The sequence below is a fragment of the Vulpes vulpes genome, chromosome 3 (assembly GCF_048418805.1).
Source record: "Vulpes vulpes isolate BD-2025 chromosome 3, VulVul3, whole genome shotgun sequence".
In the NCBI taxonomy this organism is placed as follows: Eukaryota; Metazoa; Chordata; class Mammalia; order Carnivora; family Canidae; genus Vulpes; species Vulpes vulpes.
Genome location: NC_132782.1, coordinates 152,002,546 through 152,021,447, shown reverse-complemented (window position 1 = coordinate 152,021,447; position 18,902 = coordinate 152,002,546). Strand labels below are relative to the sequence as shown.

The window sequence follows — 18,902 nt, the reverse complement described above, 5'->3', positions numbered from 1 at the left end:
GAGAGGCAGAGACACAGGCAGAGGGAGGAGCAGGCTCCATGGAGGGAGCCCAGATGTGGGACTCGATCCCGGGACACGGGGGTCATGCCCTGGGCCAAAAGCAGGAGCTCCACCCTGGAGCCACCCAGGCGTCCCCAGAACTAAATTCTTTTTTCTTTTCTTTCTTTTCTTTCTTTCCTTTCTTTCTTTCTTCTTTCTTTCTTTCCTTTCTTTCTTTTTCTTTCTTTCCCTTTCTTTTTCTTTCTTCCATTTATTTATATTTTTTATTTTTTATTTTATTATTATTATTATTTTTTCCCCAGAACTAAATTCTTCTGTGAATCATCACTTGTGTTTGTTCAGGCCACCGATGCCCAGAGGACAAAATAAAGACTCGGAGGCATTAAAATACGTCAAAAGATACCTCAATGTGTCTCATGGTTAGGAAACTACACATACGCTCCCCACATCTCCACTGCAAACAAGCGTGGTTCCTCTGATACACAAAGACGCTAAGAAACAGAAGACGAAGGAATGTAGAGCGAGGAAACGGGGAAAGGCAGAAGACAAATGTCAGCATCCAGGCTGGAGCCCGGGTGGGACGGTGCACACAAGTCCCCCCAGGCCGCCCACCCGGCTGCTGTGCTGCTGCTGGGCCCGAGGCCCGGGGCCCCCACCTCTGCCGCCGGGGGCTCTGGGTGCATCACTGCAGGAGCAGCCCTACGCCCACCCCGGCTGCCCCAGCTCTCAGCCAAGCTGTCTCCCCTCACGGCTCCCCCAGAAGGGCTGCGAGACTTCAGACGCGATGACCCACCCCGATGGAATTCAAGAGCAGTGCACTGCCAGGAGGCCGCTGCCTGACGGGAGGCCCCGCTCCAGCTGGCAGCGATCGCCGCAGCCACAACGTGATGACGGCACCGCTCTTATTTTTATCCACGGTACCTTCAGTGCCTCCTGAAATAGGATGTGATGCCTGTGCAGGCGGAGCCCAGGGAGGTCCGTATGTCAGGGTCACAGGGGTTACTGGGCCGCCTGGACACACCGCCAGCTGGAAAGAGTCAGGCCCACATGCTCCGGGGGTTACCTTGGTCCTGGGATGAGCAGAGCTGAAGCCAAAGCAGAAGTGTGTGGACTTTCTGTGAAATACTCACGTTGTCTCGCTTGAATCTCAGGAAAGCTCTATGCCAGGCCTTTAAAATCCATTTTACAGACGAGGAACCTGAGACTCTGAGCCACAGTCACTCGCCTAAGGCCACCTGCCTCGTCACAAGCGGTGGAGGCAGAGTGTGAACCGCTGTCCCGACTCCACGGCTCGGTTCTGCAGCCACTAGCTCACCGGCCCGCGGCCTGCCCTTCCATCCTCGGGAGCTCTTACCATCATATGCTCTCCACAGAAGATGATCCAGAAGGACAGGAGCATCGCGTAGAAGATGCCCTGTCGGATGTCGCCGAACAGCAGCATCCAGGTCCAGTCGAATCCAATGGAAAACCATTCCACGGGGATGTTGATAAAAGTCATGGAAATCCCAAGAGCAAAGATGACTCTGATCATGAGAAGATACCAGGAAAGCCATTTTATTCATCCCCAAGGCAGATTTTCAAAACAAAAAAACAGAAACTCCCAACCCAGTTGCTTGAGAATTAGGACGGTACATATTGAAACCACAGCCACGTGACGGCATCCTCAGCTCTCACCGTGGGTTTCTACACTGAGGCCACGTGCCCCACGTTGTTCACTCCCCTGCGGAATGAAGGCGCGTGACACTAACCCTCCTGTACAACTGAGGCTCACCTCCTTGTGCCCTGCGCTGCACTCTGGGCCCACGTCAGATCAGGAGTTCTGTGGTGCTGTCCCCTCCTCTGCCTTCATTTTTCTTTTTTTAAAAAATATTTTATTTATTCATGAGACACACAGAGAGGGGCAGAGACACAGGCAGAGGGAGAAGCAGGCCCCGTGCAGGGAGCTCGATGCAGGACTCGGTCCCGGGACCCCGGGATCACGCCCTGGGCTGAAGGCAGATGCTCAACCGCTGAGCCGCCCAGGCGTCCCCTCCTCTGCCTCCTTAAACAGACCTCACTGGACAGAATTATGCTCTTTTACGTCTTCAGATAATCATTAACCTGATCATTCACAACATCCACGATGACGACAATATCCTCAGCAGTCATGAACTAGGCGAGCACATTGGTTTCAGTAATAAATTCCCCCAACAGCAAGAAATACAACTTCTTTTAGCGGCTTGCTTACTTTTGTGCTTGCTTTTCCCCGTGTTGCACGACTAACTGCCACCGCTCTATCAAACATCGTTCATTGTTTAAGGGACTCATCCCTACTTTCAATCACACCTACGGAATATGCAAGTGCTAATCATGCAGGGATCTCAGGCTGGGCATTTGGGGGGGGCCTCCGATAACTGGGCGACGTAGGGCTCCTCAACCCATGGAGAAGACTCGGCGGCGGCTGAGCCACGTAAAGAGTGACCGGAGATACTGGCGAAGCGCGCACAGGCTGCCACGGGGACTCCTACCCCTGACAGACACGGAGACTGGGAGGCCTCGTGGGTCGAGACCGGGGACGTGGAAGGGCCTTCCAAGCAGGGGAGAGCCTGCATGAGGCCCAGAAGCCTGGACAGCCTCAATCATCTGGGCAGCTGCAAGCTGGACATCGAGGAAATGATGGGACACGGCACCAGAGAAGTAGAAAAAGGCTGAGCTCATGAAGAAACGTGCCCGCCCCATTAGAGAATCTGAAATTCAGCTTGAAAAAACGGAGGCTCCAGTAAGAAGTTTAAACAACGGGGTGACGTCATTCGTTCATTAAATAAATCCATACTTCTTGAGCTCCTACTATGTGCCAGTCACTATTCTAGGCGCTGGGGACATGGCAGTAAACAAAGCAGGCAGGATCCTGGTCTAATGATGCTTGCATTCAAGAGGGGAGACAGGGGTCTGAGAGGAACGAACGGTAACTTATGAACTAGGAATGTAATGGAGAAAAATAAAGCCAGGTAAGAGAATGGAGAGACAAAGGGTATTATAGGAGGCGGATAAGATAAAGGCTAAAAATAAAAGACATTACGGCTGGCCAGAAGGACACTGAGCCACGGAGGTAGCTGGAAAGAGCATTCAGGTGAAGACAGCGGCAAGTGCAAAGGCCCCGAGGTGGGAGCATGTCAGACGTGTATGAGCATCATCAAGCTGGCACAGAGGACAGCAAACAAAATCAGGGGCAGCAAGGGTCCAGGTCATCAAGGGCTTAGCGGTCAGAGCAAAGGAAGTAAGAAGCCAACCGGGAGCTCTGAGTAGAGGAGTGACAAGATCTGATTTACACCAGAAAGGGAACACTGGCTGCTGTGAGAACAGACCACAGGAAGGAAAACAGTGGAGAGGCGCGTGCAACAGCCCAGGTGCGGACTGAGAGGTGATGGGGTGTTAGATGAGGGGGCAGCGATGGATACGGTGAGACGTCCTGCTGGGCTGGATGAGGGCCGGGGAGAAACCCGGGAAGCAAAGATGAACTCCCACTCCCTAACCCGAGCAGCTGAGAGGCTGGAGCTGCCATTTCCATCCCCATTGGACGGGGCTGCCGGGGAGAGGAGCCAGTTAGAAGCAGGAGGGCACAGAACACTGTCCTTGCACGTGTTACATTTTCGGAAAGTGAAGACATTGAATTAACAGCTGGAATATTTGGGTTTAGGGCTGAGAGGCCGAGGGTAAGGACAAGAATGAAGAGTCATCGACACTAGATGATTTTCAAGACCATGAGGCTAGACACCACTCCAGGAACAAGCAGAGCTAATAAAGAGAAGACGTCGAAGACGGAGCCCTGGCTCCAAAGTTCAGGAGGGCGGGAAGCCGGCTGGACATGGCTCCGGAGACCATGACGGCCAGCGGAGGAGGAGGAGAACCGTGAGAAGGCGGAGGAGGCTCCGTGCACAACAAGGAAGTGACCGAAGACGCTGAATGCTGGTGCCGAGTCTAGAGAAGTGAGAGCTGAGCCGTGACCATCGGATTAGGAGCGTGAAGGTCACGGATGACCCTGCCAAGAGCAGGCTCAGTGAGGGGTGGGGCGGGCTCAAGAGAGGGCCGGCGGAGAAGAGGGCAGACGAGGCTCTTTATAGGAGGGTTGGTGTAAAGAGGAGCAGAAAAACGGTGCGGTGGCTTCCGGGGGGAGTAGGAAAGGTCAGAGTCTTGTCCAAGAAAGCGAAGGATACAGCACGTTTGTAGGGTGATGAGAATAACCCGGCAGAAAGGAGAAATCAGGAACGTGGGACAGAAAGGGAATGTGTGGACGAGAGTATTGTCCTCCCGGGGGTGAGGGGGTCGGACTCAGGCACAAGAGCGTGTGTCCCCTGTCTCTGTGACAGAGACAGTTATGACTCAGACCACGGGAATGACGAGCAAAGAGAGAACCGAGAGCCAGAAACAGGAGGTGTACGGTCCCCAGGGTTTAACGGTGATTTGCACGTGAAACCTGAAGGAGCAAGAAGAGTCCGGGATGACCGGGTCCAATCACCAGCCCGAGCAACACACGGACCACTGGAGGCAGACCCCAGGGACACCAGGCCCACGGCGGGCCGACCCGGGGTGCCCGGAGCCTTACGAGGGCTCTGAAACCAGCTCTTACTTCTCCAGAAGCACGGGCGGTCGGGACATCATAGTGATCCTCCTCCAGTACCACACCATGATGATGAAGATGCTGGGCGTGAGGAAGGTCTTCATGGCAAACCACACCTTGGTGAAGCCTCCATTCTGGTGGATCCCCTGGACAGAGACCAACCATAATTTTGAAGGTGAGTATATCTTAGTGCCGCTTTCTACCAGCAAATGCATCTTGGGGAGACGCGAGAGGAGCTATTTTCTGCTGAACTTTCAATCCAGAGCTTTAGCACTCAGGCATGGACCCTCTTCACGTTCTCCCAAGCCCCTCCCTCAGGCAGAAATCTAACTAAAAGGCAAAAAACAAAACAAGACAAAACAAAATGGACCCAGTCTATACAACAGGAATCCTTACAAACATGATCAAAGATTTTTCCTAAGTTTTTTTTTTCCCTAAGGTTTTTTAATTGAAAAGTTGAGATATTTTAAGATGCCCAAAATGTTGGGATTGGTAAAATGCATTAAGGCAAATCTATTCAGTGGAACGCTAAGCAGCACTGCCAAGTATATTATATTCTCAAAATACTATTAAATGAAAAAAAGCAAGGAACAAATCAGTTGAGTGTGATTTTTTTTTTTTTTTGGGTTTTGGTAAAAAAACCATATGCTCCCATCTATCTATGCAGGAAAAAGATCTATAAGGAGAGACATCAAAACCTCAACAATGATTCTTTCTCTACGTATTACAGGTAATTTTTATGTTTTTTTTTTAATTTTTATGTTCTTTTTTTTAAATTTTTATGTTTTTCTACATGCCTGTGCTTCCTAATTTTCTACAATAAATACATATTTCATATCACTTTTTTCAGATTTGTAAAAAAGCCTTTTGCTTCATGTTCTACTTTTTTTTCCATGTTAAACAAAATGGAAAGAACCTAAAACGACTGCTTTAACACTTGTGCTTGTGAGGTGAGACATGTTAAAAAAAAAAAAAAAAAAAGTTCATCCCGGTGTTATGATGTCACCGTGACCATTACGATAAGATCTTCAACGGGCACGTAACTGAGCTGCTTTCCACGTCTGCAGTCTCTCGTGTACATGTAAGCCCCCAGTCATCGTGGGGATGTTATTCCTATTTCTCAGGTGGAGCAGCTGACACACGGAGGTGCCAAGGGTGACCCGGGCCCCCTTCCGATATCCTTGCTCACAGCCCCGTGTCCTGAGCCAGCGTCCCGGTGCCACATGCCGCTTGGGTCCATGAGATTCACTCACCACCAACTGAATATCCTTTATCTCCCCGATCCCAACGTTGATTTTCTTCTTCTCGTTCACAGGCAGCCGGATGTTCAGAAGATAGTACTTGTGAGCTACGGACCCAATTTCCATGAAAGGAAGGACGTCGCATTCGTAGTAACGGCCCTCGTACTCTGGGGTCTGCAAGAGAGCAGGGGGTTTGAGGCACAGTCACGATTTCCACAGGCTACGGGGGATCGCTCTGGCCTTGGCCTCGCGTCACCCGTCCTCACGAGCTGATGCTTAACGGTGCACCGCAGAGCTCCAGGGGACAGGGCACGCTGGAGGCTCGGCGTCCACCGGCTGCTCCTGCCCCCGCCCCCCAAAACCCAGCCACATTTGAAGTAGAACCAGAAGTTTTAGATAAAAAGCGACTCTCCTCTATCTCTTAACACTTCCACGGTTCTCCAGTCCTCACAGTCCTCGCATCAGACTAAGCTGGTGTACGAGGACCGCAAGGGCCTTCTACGCACAACGCATCACTGGAGACCTCGCGGCTGCGTAGACCAGTCAGCTTCTAAGACATTCAGGGAGAAGCCGCTGCTGGTGTTCATCACACTTTTCGATGACGGCTAATTATTTTCACGGTTTGGGCCTGAAGGAGAAGCTACAAGAAGGCGAAACGATCCTCTTTTTACGGATTTCACAGAAAAAACAGTCAGTCAGGGAGCACTTAGAATCTGGGGAAGACCGAAAGGGCAAAAGGTAATAATGGGGTTAGTCTGCTAGAGACGCACACTTGGGGTTTTCTGCCCAAAAGGTAAGATGGCAGGAGGGAGCAGAGATTTTATTTTATTTTTTAAAGATTTTATTATTTATTCATGAGAATACACAAAGAGGAGACAGAGAGAGAGGCAGAGGCAGAGGCACAGGCGGAGGGAGAAGCAGGCTCCATGCAGGGAGCCCGACCTGGGACTCGATTCGGGGTCTCCAGGGTCACGCCCTGATGAAGGCAGGTGCTAAACCACTGAGCCACCCAGGCTGCCCAGAGATTTTAATTAAACCAAATTTAGCCCAATTCTGAGAAAAAGTCTTAGACTTCCTGCCAATGATTGAAGAGCTACTGCCCAGAGCATGGTTATTAAAGAGTGGGGGGGCGGGTACAGGTTGCTTTTGAAAACTAAATTCCGCTCTGACTCACCCAGGACCCTGGGCCGTGTGCCCCGGCCAAGGAGCTGGGGGTGGGGGTACATGTGGGAGTGAGGAGGCAGGAGCTTTAGCAGCCAGGGACTCCCCTTGGGAAGAGCGGAGTGTCTGCCATCAGCGGAGGGTTCCTGTGCCAGCATCAGTGCTTGCTGGCATGCGGCTCCTGAGCAAGTGTGATTTGTTGTTCCTGAACCTATATTCTCATGACCCACACAAATATTTTTCGGTCTCAGGAGTAAAAAGTCCAGTGGAGAAACCAGAGGAAGGTACGAGGAGCCTGCAGCCCAACGTGCGTAGAAGGGCCTCTGCTCCTTTTAGGATCTTGGGGGATTCTTTACTGGACGCTCAGAGCTTGGAGGGCAACACACAGAATTTCAGCAGACCAACAGCTGAGTGCACAATCCACCCTCCCATTCCTCACTCACAGCAGCCACTACTAGGCACTCGCGATAGTTCTTCGTCGTCGGAGGTTCCAGGGGCTCTCAGCAGTCGCAGTTGACGACTCTTGGCTTGCGAGATTTGAAAAATTCTCCTGTAGAGAGCTTCCTGCTTCTCCCCAAACTTCAGCCGCAGCCTGGATGAACCTTCCCACACAGACTCCTTCCCTCCCCTCTGCTCCTGCCTTTGTCCTTCTGAGTCGGGCCGGTCCGGGCCCTGCAGGCACTACTGACAATACACTGGAGGCCCTGATTTGGCTCCAGATGAAGCTGCGCCGAGGAAGCGGATTACCCTCCGTGGAAACAGCATGAAAAAGATTTTCTAACGTGTTTCCATTGAGGGTCTCGCTTTATTTCTACAAATTGAGAGTTTTGAGAGGGAAGGGAACCAAAACTGAGTGTTAATGCCACTGATTCGTTTCTCGCCCGAGGTCCCAGTCGTAGCGACATTGGTGTGGGGACAGGGGCCTTCCACGTCCAGCCTCCAGCTCTGACGGCGAAGAGGACCCTCAAGTACATCGGGGAGGAGACAGTGATGCCGCCTCAGACATGCTGTGCCGAGGGAGGCCTAGATCTGCCCCCGGCTGGGCAGCTGTGAAGGTCGCCTGCCTCACTCAGCCTCTGTCCTCCACGTAAAACACGATCCCTGGGGTTCCTTCCAATTCCCCAGGACAGTCCCCGGGGCATCCCCCACTGCTCGGTCCTCACGGCGGGGTAACACTACCACTCCATGAGACGTGACCGAAGCTCAGCAGATCAGATACATCAGCTCCTGGGACCCTGGCCCGACCTACCTGTCTCAGGGACAAACCCGCTGAATCCTGTCAGGGACTCTTCCTATGCAGAGGTTCAGCCTCTGCCAGTATTTAGGGCATTTAAGAAGAAAGACACTCCCCCCCTTTCCCCCACCCCCCTCAGCCCTCCCCCAACTCCAGCATGAGCCTGTCTAATTAGGACAAATTACAGCAGGTGGCAACTTGACTTTTTTTTTTTTTCCCTCTCGACTTCACAATCCACCAGGGACTAAAAAGCTTTAGAGCAATTTCTCATTTAATCTTCAGACTCAAGACTAAATTTCAGTGCAATCAAAAAGCAGAGATTTGATGATTCATTTCCTTCACACTTTTCAAGGTTTAATATCTTTCTTGAAAGGGATCAACACATCCTAAAGATAATTAAGCAGCCATCATTAAGAAGCAGTTGCAGGCTTCTTAATGACCTCCTCCTCGCTCTGCTGCTCGGCGCCCTCCACGTGTTTAAGTAAGGTGAGAAATGAGTTTCCCCCTTTCCGAGGATGAAATTCCATATGCCAGAGCTTCATATCCTTTAGGTTAGGCATCCAACCAATCTCACCTCTGGAAGATACAATCAGCTTGCAGTGACAGTTGAAAAGGTTTTAATTAACTTCCCCTATTGCATATAGAGATCTGAAAACGTCAGATGCTCCTCTCTCCCGCTACCTCCACTTCCTCTCGACCGTTCACTTTCACCCGCACATTATCCTGCCACTCCCAGGGAACCCCAGTTCTGCAGGGATAGGCCACGGTGAGGTCAGGAAAGGCCACTGCTAGGAGAGAAGAGGAACCAAATTCATCAGTGGAGTAGGTACCACCAAGCTGTCCAAATCCTTTAAAAAGGAACTGACCAAAAAAAATAATAAAAATTAAAAAAAAAAGGAACTGACCTGAAGATGCCAAGTGACAAGGGACATGATCAAGAATGTGCTTCGGTGCACCTCACACACACACACACACACATAAAATGAGACCATTCCTGTACCTGAAGGGACGTCAGAGGTCCCCTGGCTGCCGCTGCCCCGTGTCAACACCCTTGAGGGATAGGAGTAACACTGACGGCGGCTCCATTTCATCTCCACAGAAACTCTCAAGACCGGGTGGGAAGTGCAGGTCGGGGGGTCGGGATCTCGGGAAGGCGTGTGCGGGAGGACAGCCCCCGCCAGTGAAAACGGCCCCTGGCCAGCTGTGACCTGGTCCTCGTACCGTCAAATCTTACTGTCCTCTGAGGGTCCCTGAGTCAATCTCTGCATTTTCATTGAATCATGAAATTAAAGACCTCTGACTATGTTCAACGCAAGAGGGTAACCTCCTTCCCTAACGTCCTTCCGCTGGGTGACTGAATGAGAGCTCCTGGAAGCATCAGAGAAGACAGAGCCTTAAAATGGGTTGGAAGACCCAGGTCCCCAGTGAAACTGGATTCCCTTCCTCAGGGCCTCTGCTCGTGTGCGGTGTTCGCTGGGAGTTTCAGTCTTTGTACCTGCACATTAACTCTGGCAACAGGGATGCCTACGAAACAGGGAAGCAGAGACGAGCACTGATCCAATACGAACAGATCCTTGCGCCTCAAAATAACTTAGCAACGTTCTTCAGACGCTCTCGGCGCAAGGAACCAAGAGTTTGTTTTTATGGAGGTAGTTCAGAGAAACTACTACGTCGCTTCAGACCGGCATCCTTCTCGGCCTCCTCCCTGTGCAGGGACGTAACATCTCTGCATCGCCCTTTTCTCTACTAAGACAAAGATGACGACTAACCGACCTCTGCGGTCATGCACACTAGGAATAAGGAACGTATCTACGATCTGTAAAGTGAATCTTCTCTTGTACCTGGAACCCAAAGACAAACCCCATCAATGTAGACGGCGAGGCGTCCTACCTTGGGGGATGTGAAGGTACATTTGAGCTTCCGGGGCACTCTCTCATGGGCCATCTCAGTCCACTCAGCAAACATATCGTCGCGGTAAGCCAGGGAGACATCCATGGAAACTTCCGCGTTTTCTCCTGCAAGACAAAGGAGGCACAATTCAGAAATGGTATCTGGGAAGGTAACGGGGAAATTGCTCAAAGGTTCTCACAGGCTCTGCCCTGGAGCCCAACGAGGCAAACAGAACACACTAGTTCCTAACAAACTCCAAATCCAAGTCTCCAAATCTGAAAACTTAAAAAAGTCGCAGGGTGAACGTCCAGGGTGGAGGCCGGTGCCCTCAAGTCCTCCGGAGACAGGCTCTCAGCCGCTCTGAAGCGGCTCACACGGGCACCCGGGGACTCGTGCTCGACACTTCTCTCCTGGGACTTGCAACACTGGTCCTAAGTCTGCCCCTTGGGGTCACACGGAACAGGAGGTCCTTCCTCCACAAAAGTGCCCACGTACCTGGAACCCACGCTTCATCTCCTGGGGCTTCTTCCTGACAAGAATTTTCCAACCACCCCCCAGAGACATGACAGAGAACTTCCGTGCTGTCTCCTGAGCATTCTCTAGTCTCGGGGCATCCTTCTAACGGGTTACTCCCCAAGCAGCTCTCCATATGGGACCTGTTGCTTCTCAAAAGCTCAAAACCCCTCTGCAAATTGTGGGGAAAGTTAATGTGAAAGATGAAGCGTTTCTCCAAAATCAAAGACTTCTACACAGGCAAGAACACGATAATGAGCACGTAACTGGGGACATGGACGTTCACATGGACTTCCCTATTAGTAAGGGCCGTAGCTGGGTGTTAAGGAGACTCGACGAATAAAATCACATCTACCCATTTTGTCTATTTTTTACCGGGCTGAGCAAGTTCAAGAACAGAAGAGTGTTAATGGGGCAAAAAAAGGCACAGGTCACATTTCCAAAACGGAGAGGCAGCCGCCACTGGGGCTAGGAGACGGGCTCAGCTCTAAGCTCCGGCACCCGAGCGCCTGACGGGTCACAGGCGGAATGGAGAACAGGTGCTGTCTGGAGAATTCGGGCTTTCTATCCACTGGCCCAGTGTGACTTCCTTAAAGCCAATTTGACAGCGTCCTCTGAGAGCACAAGAATGCAGGAAAGGCAGGAAAGGCGAGATCTGAGGCCATCTGGATCCAGATGAAACCCTCAGTCAACACCTGCACCCTGCTACTTTATTGGGACCACTTCAGTCCTCCGACGTGGTGAAATGGCCATTCCCATTTTCTTCCTCTGCCTCCCGCAACAGCACAGAAACAACAACAACAACAAAAAAAACAGTAAAAGGAAACAAAGGATATTAAATCTCAAGGGCAAAATAATGGTAATGGCACGGGCAGACCAGAGACTGCAACGACTTGCTTAAATATGAGAAATAGATGGGCAGCCTGGGTGGTGCAGTGGTTGAGCACCTGCCTTCAGCCCAGGGCCTGACCCCAGGGTCCTGGGATCGAGTCCCGCGTTGGGCTCCCTGCATGGAGCCTGCTTCTCCCTCTGCCTGTGTCTCTGTCTCTTTCTCTCTCTCTCTAATGAATAAACAAATAAAATCTTAAAAAAAATAAAGAATTAAGAAAATGAGAAGTAGCTGAGGCAGGACCTCCCGACAGCCACAGGGAGGGGACCTCCTGGAAGAGTGAACCCTCCGTCCGCCGGCCGTCCAGGGCACTCGGGACCTGAGCAGAGCGTTGGTGCAGAGAGGCAGGTGAGGTGCTGGTCACAGGTGACTGGGCCAGAGTGTGCCCCGGAGTCAGTGCACCTGCAGCCCCTGCACATCCTCCTACCTGGGCTGGAGGTCGCCGGGCTGCGCAGGGACCCAGGGCCAAGCACAGGAGCCGTGGGCCGCCCTGCTCGACAGGCCTCCTGCTGGGCGCACCCACCCGCCGCTCCATCAGGCCTCCGAGCTCTGCTACAGGCACGGGCTGCAGCCTTCCTGGCCCGGCGCACAGGCTGGGACTTTCGGACCCGGGGCTCAGCGCAGGCCTGGAAAGCTGTGCGAGGGGGGATCAGTCCTTGGAGCCCGGGGCTCGGAGCACCACTGGCCGTGACGCCGGCAGGAGGGGCCCTTAACTTGGGACCCACGGTTTATTTAATATTTTACTTATTCACTCATGAGATGCGGAGAGAGGCAGAGACGCAGGCAGAGGGGGAGCAGGTGCCCCACAGGGACCCGATGCAGGACTCGATCTGGGCCCCGGGTCACGGCCTGGGCCCGTGGGTCACAGCCTGGGGTCCCCGCGAGCCCCCGTGGCCTGGGCTCTACATGAAGGGAACCCTGCAGCGGGAGCCTCACCCGGGCCCCAGGACGCCCCGACCCGACCTAGGGCACCGACCTCGGACACGGGGCAGGGGAGCCCGAGCTGTGAGGTCAGCCGCCTGGGTCATCTTCCGTCCGGCCTCCAGTGGACTGAAAGTCCAGCTTTAACGACCGTGTTGCACGCAATAAAATGCTGGTTTCGTGCCCCCGGTACCACGTGGGCTACAGGCTCCCCCACTGGGACCTCATGAAAGCCAAGACTCCAGTTTGCAGGCCCTGGGACAATGGCAGGCCGCCGAGGCCGCCTCTGGCACCTGGAGGACCCAACCCTATAAACGAGGACACTGGTTCCACCAGTTCCATGGGGTGGAGGCCTAAGGTTATCGATGCAGGGTGTGCAGAGACCCGGGGCGCCGCTCTCCTCACGGCCCCAGACCAGCAGCTCGCTCTACTGTGCGCTACCCAAGGCCCACATTGCTCAAACGGCTTTGGAGACACACACCAGTTGGGTGGAAAATCCGCTCGGAACACGGGGAAAGGAGGTGTGGAAAGGCACTAGGGTCCTGCACCCGGGACGGCCGCCCTGGTCGAGGCAGAGCCCTGGCGGGAGGAACTCTGCGCTGCGAGGGCGGAGGGTCAGACGGGCGGGAAGATGCGCGCCTTCCCCCTGCGCAGCTCCGACCAGTCACGCTCGGGAAGCACAGAACCTCGTCCCTGGAGCCGCCCACTCTGCCCACGGCCAGCACAAAGCCACGAGGAGGGCAAGTGCTTTGCATCAGCCGGAAGAGGTGGGGAGGCCCAACGGGAGGAACCTGAGCGCCCCAAGAATCTAGGGCAGCTGCTTCACAGTAAGAACAGGCCCCGGGGGGCGACGCAGAGAAAGATGGGGCCGCGGCGCGCTCATCAGGATGCTTCTCACTTAGACTTGAAACTGGCGCTTGCCGGCCAAGACAGCAGAGTGCAGGCCAAGAGATGTTCTGTGACTGTGTGTCTGCGACTTTCTGGATGAGCGGCCCTGAATGAGCCCCAGCCTCCCTGTCTGCGACATGGAAATCGCTGGGCCTCCTTCCCAAGGCCGATGGGACCATTCGCTACCCTAAGTACTTGAAAATACGAGTTTCCCCTCCATCCAGGCTCAAGACGGTCGGGTTGACCTATTAACTGGAAATAAAGGGGAGAAAGGGGAGGGCGAGCTGCATTAAGAGTAAATAAAGAATTATTTTAATGGTTGTCAGAAGCTTTTAGGTTCCCTGAGAAACCCGGGGTTTCCCTAGGCCCCGGCCCTGGGAAGAAAATTAATTTCCAGACGCTCACAGGCATTCGCACATTCCACAGGGAGCTGCCAGTCACCAAGGCCCGTGTGGGCAACCTCGGGAGGCCGCACAGACCGGCCTCCTCCCGGCCCCCGCCAGCCTTGCTCCTTCCTCCCCCATCAAAAACTCTCTGACCCGGCTGGTATTTTCTTGACGTCCTCAATTAAGGAAATCACAAAACCAAGCCCGTCCTACATCCACGGTGAGGCCTGGCCAAAGTGGGCTCGGCTCATTATAAATGTGGCCCTGGCTGTTTTCCTAAGATGCCCTCGGGGCCTGGGTGTGCACGGTCATAAAAATGAATGAGGACGATTATTTCGCAAACCGGCCTAACAGTTTAGTTCACAGCCTCTCGCCTCCCTCCTTTTCCTCCATCGCATCAAGCCTCTGCACCTGGGAGCAAGATTTTCCAGGTGTGAGGAGGCAGGTTCGGAGCGTCCGGCAGCATGAGGGGAGCGTCCCTTCCCCCCCCCCCCCCCCCCCCCCCCGGGCCACTTGCAAAGGGAACATCCTGGGAAATCAAAGGGAACGTCCTGGGAAGTCCGCCGCTCGCTGCTCCTGTCCCTCCGGGAAGCCGCTGGGGAGGTCCCCTGCTCCGCGCGAGAACGGGCCCACAGCCCCGCGGGATAGAGAAGCCGCGGCGCCGCTCAGCAGGCTGGCAGGGGCTCCCTCTGCCTCTGCCAGGCCGCCGCCGGCCGTCTCACCTGCGTCTCACCTGCCGCTGGGGCACCGGCCCCCTTCCCAAGTCCAGGTCCCCCCGCCGGGTCCCACAGCTGCCTGCCCCCTCCCCACCGACGGCTCTGTCTGCCGGCGGCCGAAGCCACAGACCCAGCTCCTGCTCACGGCCACCTCCGTTCCAGGCCTCAGCCGCCCGCCACGGGCCCCGCTCCTGTCCCTCTGCGCGCTGCCAGGAGAGGACTCGGAAGGCACTGCCGGTGCCCTCGCGGGTCCTCCTCAGAATGTTTAACGCAGAAACTCCTTCAACGGGAAAAAGAAAAAGGCGAATATGGGGCCCCGGTTGGCACCCCAGGTTCCTACCTTCGGGGTTCCTCTCCATTGGGGCGTAGCTCGGCGCCCCACCCGCGGCCTCGGGACACGCTGAGAGCTCAGGCGGTGGCACCGGTAGCCCACGGGGCCGCATCTGCGTGCGCAGTGGGGGCAAGTGCCTCTGCCACCTACGGATGGGGACGGGCGACGGCCACGCCCTGCGGTTGTGAGGGTTAAACGAGCTCGGCACAGCCCCGGCAGACAGCAAACACTCAGTAAACGCGGACGGCGGTCCTCGGGGCTGCTACTCGGGGTCCCCCGCGCTGGCTGCACTCGGGGCCTCTGCTAGCACCCCAAGCTTTAAGCAGGGGTCTCCTTAGGCTGAATCACTGAAGGTTCCCTTTCCTGTGGCCGTAGACAACACTGCAGCCCCTCGCGGCAGACTCCCGTTCACCTCTGGGTTCCCTGCCCACTCCCGCCTCCCGCACTCACTGCGCCTCGCCCCAGCGCCCCCTTACCCCTCGGTACCCGGCGCACCCAGCTCTGTCGCACGTAGCCCCAGGACCCCAGCCATGCAACCACCTCACCGTGCCTTTCCCCACCCACCACCCCGTGCACGGAGAGGCTCCCGGAAGCCGGGGACTGCTCGGTCTTGCTCACAACTATCCTCGCTCACGTCTTTATGGGACGGTCATGAACTGTCCAATTACCATCATCCTTCTTCCTCCGGGGACCTCACGACCCCAGAGCTCTTCTGTATACCCCACGCGTGTGGTCTGCCGTTCGCTGTCTCGTCGGCACTCACTCACTCACTCTTCCCCCGGTGCCTGCCGTGGTCCCCCCGCCCCATGCACACACGCGCCCCTCAGGAAGGCGGTGCCCTCGAGGTTGGCCCAGTGGTCCCGTCAAGGAACAACGCACCTGTTCCCCAGGACTGGGAAGGGGGGCTTTTAAGGGAAGTGATCCCGAGGGAGGTGCTGTCCCCTCCCCCTCAGTTATAATACGGGGCTGCACTAATGCTCTGCTTGAGAGGGCTCGTGAGGGCAAAGGAGGAAACAAGGTGTGACTCGGAGGCTACGGATCAAAGGAGTCTCTCGGTTTAAGGATCAAGCAAAGTAGTTAAAGGGTGGCCCTTGGAGGGATACGTCACGCCTGCCCAAGTCTGGAGGATGAGAACAGACGGGCTGCTTGCAAGAGCTCCAGAGGAGAGACCGCGCCGAGCTCTAGCTGCCGTGTCCTTGGTAACCTACCGAGGCCTCCCGGGCCAGGCGGGAAGGGAAGCCCGAGGATCCCGGAGCCCGTAAGAGCCGGCGCTGCCAGGACGCAGTCGAGATGCCTCCCAAACCTCTAATACTGGATGCACCGTCCAGGCCGATGCCTTTTGTCTTCCACCAGGTACTTTTAAGCACCTCCCAGTTTTCACCAATGGTGGAGGATCACAAGGACCTACGAGGCACTTTGGCCTGAACTGCCCACGGTGAAGCAGGGACGCAAGCGTCAACACGAATCAGGACAACCACGGGGGCTGGCGCTACGGGAGAGCCTGAGGCGGACGGTCAGCACGACCACGGCGAGCGCTGGCTGGGGCCAAAGTGGCTCCTTGAGGGGACCCCTGGGCCTCCCTCGGAGGTGACGTCTAACTGACGCACAGGAGTAAGGTCGTTGGGTACCGAAGAGAAAGAACCACAGACAGACGGACGTGGAAGCGTCAAAGCGGCCTGTAGTCGGAGAAACCAGCTCCCACGTGGCGGAGGGTGGGACGGGGGGGGGGGGGTGATGGCAGGGGGACCAGCCTGCTCCCCACGCCGGGGCATCCTGTTCACAGAGATGTCGGAGCAGAGACCCGGCAGGGGTGTGAAAGGCAGAGAGGAACCGGGCAGGGTGAGCGGCTGGAGGTCACCGCGGCTCCCACCCGGTTCTCAGCAAGCGCAAGAGGCCTGTCCCTCCTGGCAACGATCGCCAGCCGCCCTCCCTGTCTTCAGCAGCGCACTGCTCCCTGCTGACCGGGGCCCCGGGACCCCGAGATTTCCCATTTGACCACGATCGACACAAATGTGGAGAGAAAAGAAACCTGCGGCCCAAGGAGGACTAGGCCCAGGCTTCTCTGCTGCTCCCCCGGGACGCCCCAATGCCAGCGCCTTCAGAACAGCTGCCGAGACCCCCCCCCCCCCCCCCAGTCAGGGGAAGGCTTCACTCACACTCCATCTAACCCGAGCCCACGGCAGGTTCGGGACGCAGCCGCCGGCCGCCCACCCCAGTAACTGAACGAAACGACTGCGGAACCGACAACCGACAGTGCACAGGCCGCCCCGGCTGCACAGAAACCCAGCGGGCAGGTCTTCAGGGGCTGCAGGGCTGCGGGCGGCCCCGTGGCCCTTCATCAGCCCTCCCCAAATCCTGATGAAAGCAGCCAAGGCTTTGGCCAGATCCGCTGGGCGGCCCTGGGCGCCTGCCCCTGGACTCCTTCCCGCACCACCGGCCCCGCACGCGCTCAGCCATCGACGCCTGCTCCGGACTGCGTGGAAGAGGCCCCCTCTGTGGGGCACCTGGCCTCGCCCTCCCCCACCGCGGCCCAGGCCTGCCGCCTTCCCGGGGCTGCCCGTGACCCCGGAGGGAAGCCGGGACGGGGAGGGCGAGGCCAGGTGCCTCACGGAGTGACCATTTCTCTTCCTCTCCTGGTCGGACAATGTCTGAGTTTCTCTGCTCATTCTGAGCCACCCACGGAGAGAACGAGCCTTGGGCTTCAAGAAGCAAGGGAAGGCCTGTGGGCAGGAAGCAGATGGGGGGGTAGAAGGGGGGCAGACTCTGGGGGGACAGACCTCGGGGGGGGGTACAGACCCTGGGGGGAACAGACCTGGGGGGGACAGACCCTGGGGGGAGACAGACCTGGGGGGACAGACCTGGGGGTGTACAGACCCTGGGGGGAGACAGACCTGGGAGGGGACAGACCTGGGGGGGTACAGACCTGGGGGGGGGGACAGACCCGGCGGGGGACAGACCCTGGGGGGTCAGGGCCCGTCAGGCCGCCCTGGGGCTGCTGCAGCCAGGTCCCGTCGAGCCGCACCCCAGGTCCGGGCAGGGCCGCGTCTGCCGCTGTGGCACCGGTGCTCTTCGCACGGGGATGCTTGGCGAGGCGGCGGCGGGCATTCGGGGCAGAGGCTCCGCGTGCAGCTCGGGCCCTGCGGGGGACTAGCCAGGGCCTTCCCGACCCCGCCGTGGGCGGCCTCCTCCACCCTGGGCCACGGCGGCGGCCTCGGCCTTCAGCAGCGGGCACAGTGGCCACCGCGCAGACGGCGGGCGCGCAGCGTGTCAGGGGCTGAAAGCCACCCCGGCCCCGGGACGGCACCTGCTCTACGGGCCCCCGTCCCCGTCCCCGTCCCCGCCCGTAGGAAAGGCAGCTGCCAGGCGGGATTCCGCCGCGTTCACGGGAGAGCTTTGTTTCCCGCAAGTTCCGCAGGAGACAGGGGGCTAGCGCGGCCTTTCATTTCCGACGCACCTTTTCTTCGTCCCCGCGCGAGGAGCGGACACAGATGAAGGCGGGCGCCGGAGGGAGAGGATGTGCCCGGCGGTTCCTGACCCCTCGGATCCCTGCCGCCAGGGAAGCCCGGGAGGCCACGTTTAATTGCGGAAAAACCAGCCCTGCTCCTCTCTCATCTTTTTCCTCTGCGGCTTAAACCCACAATTACTGGCAGCCCCGGATGCGGGCCACCGGGCTGCGGCTGCGGCCGAGGGGCCTGGGGTTCCACCGCCGCCCGGGGCGCCCCGCGGCCCGACCCTGCAGCGGCCCTGACCCTGCGGCCCTGACCCCCACGGCCTGACCCCACGGCCTGACCCCGCAGCCCTGACCCCGCGGCCCACTTCTCCCACTCGGGGCTCAGCAGCCTTCCTGCCGTGAGGCCCGGCTGGGCCCGGGTGCCGGTGCAGGCCCTGAGGCCCACATCCTGAATTCCACATTTCGCACCTCAGCGCTCCACCCGCCAGACCACTTCCTTTTAAGGATCAGACTCCGATTTCTTTGCCTGGCCATCCTGCGAGCCCCAGGCCCCCCGTGTGTCAGGAGCTTATCTTCCCTCACCCAGAGGGAATTCTGCTGCAGCCTAACACGCGGGCTCACTGTCCTCCTGCCACGGGATCTTTCACAGCATTTCACTCAGGAAACCCGGGACCTGGGCCCTTT

The 18,902-nt window shown here is 56.7% G+C and overlaps 1 protein-coding gene across 2 annotated transcripts in view; it reads right to left on the bottom strand.

The window, feature by feature from the left end:
- Positions 1-18,902, bottom strand: part of WLS (Wnt ligand secretion mediator) — a 92,246-nt gene that overhangs the window by 19,193 nt on the left and 54,151 nt on the right. For both annotated transcript variants that reach the window (XM_025986683.2, XM_072754914.1), the window contains exons 3-6: positions 10,124-10,248; positions 5,851-6,012; positions 4,607-4,743; positions 1,355-1,523 (exon numbers count right to left, since the gene is read on the bottom strand). In XM_025986683.2, coding sequence (XP_025842468.1) covers positions 1,355-1,523; positions 4,607-4,743; positions 5,851-6,012; positions 10,124-10,248 — 593 coding nt within the window. The remainder of the gene's footprint in view (positions 1-1,354; positions 1,524-4,606; positions 4,744-5,850; positions 6,013-10,123; positions 10,249-18,902) is intronic.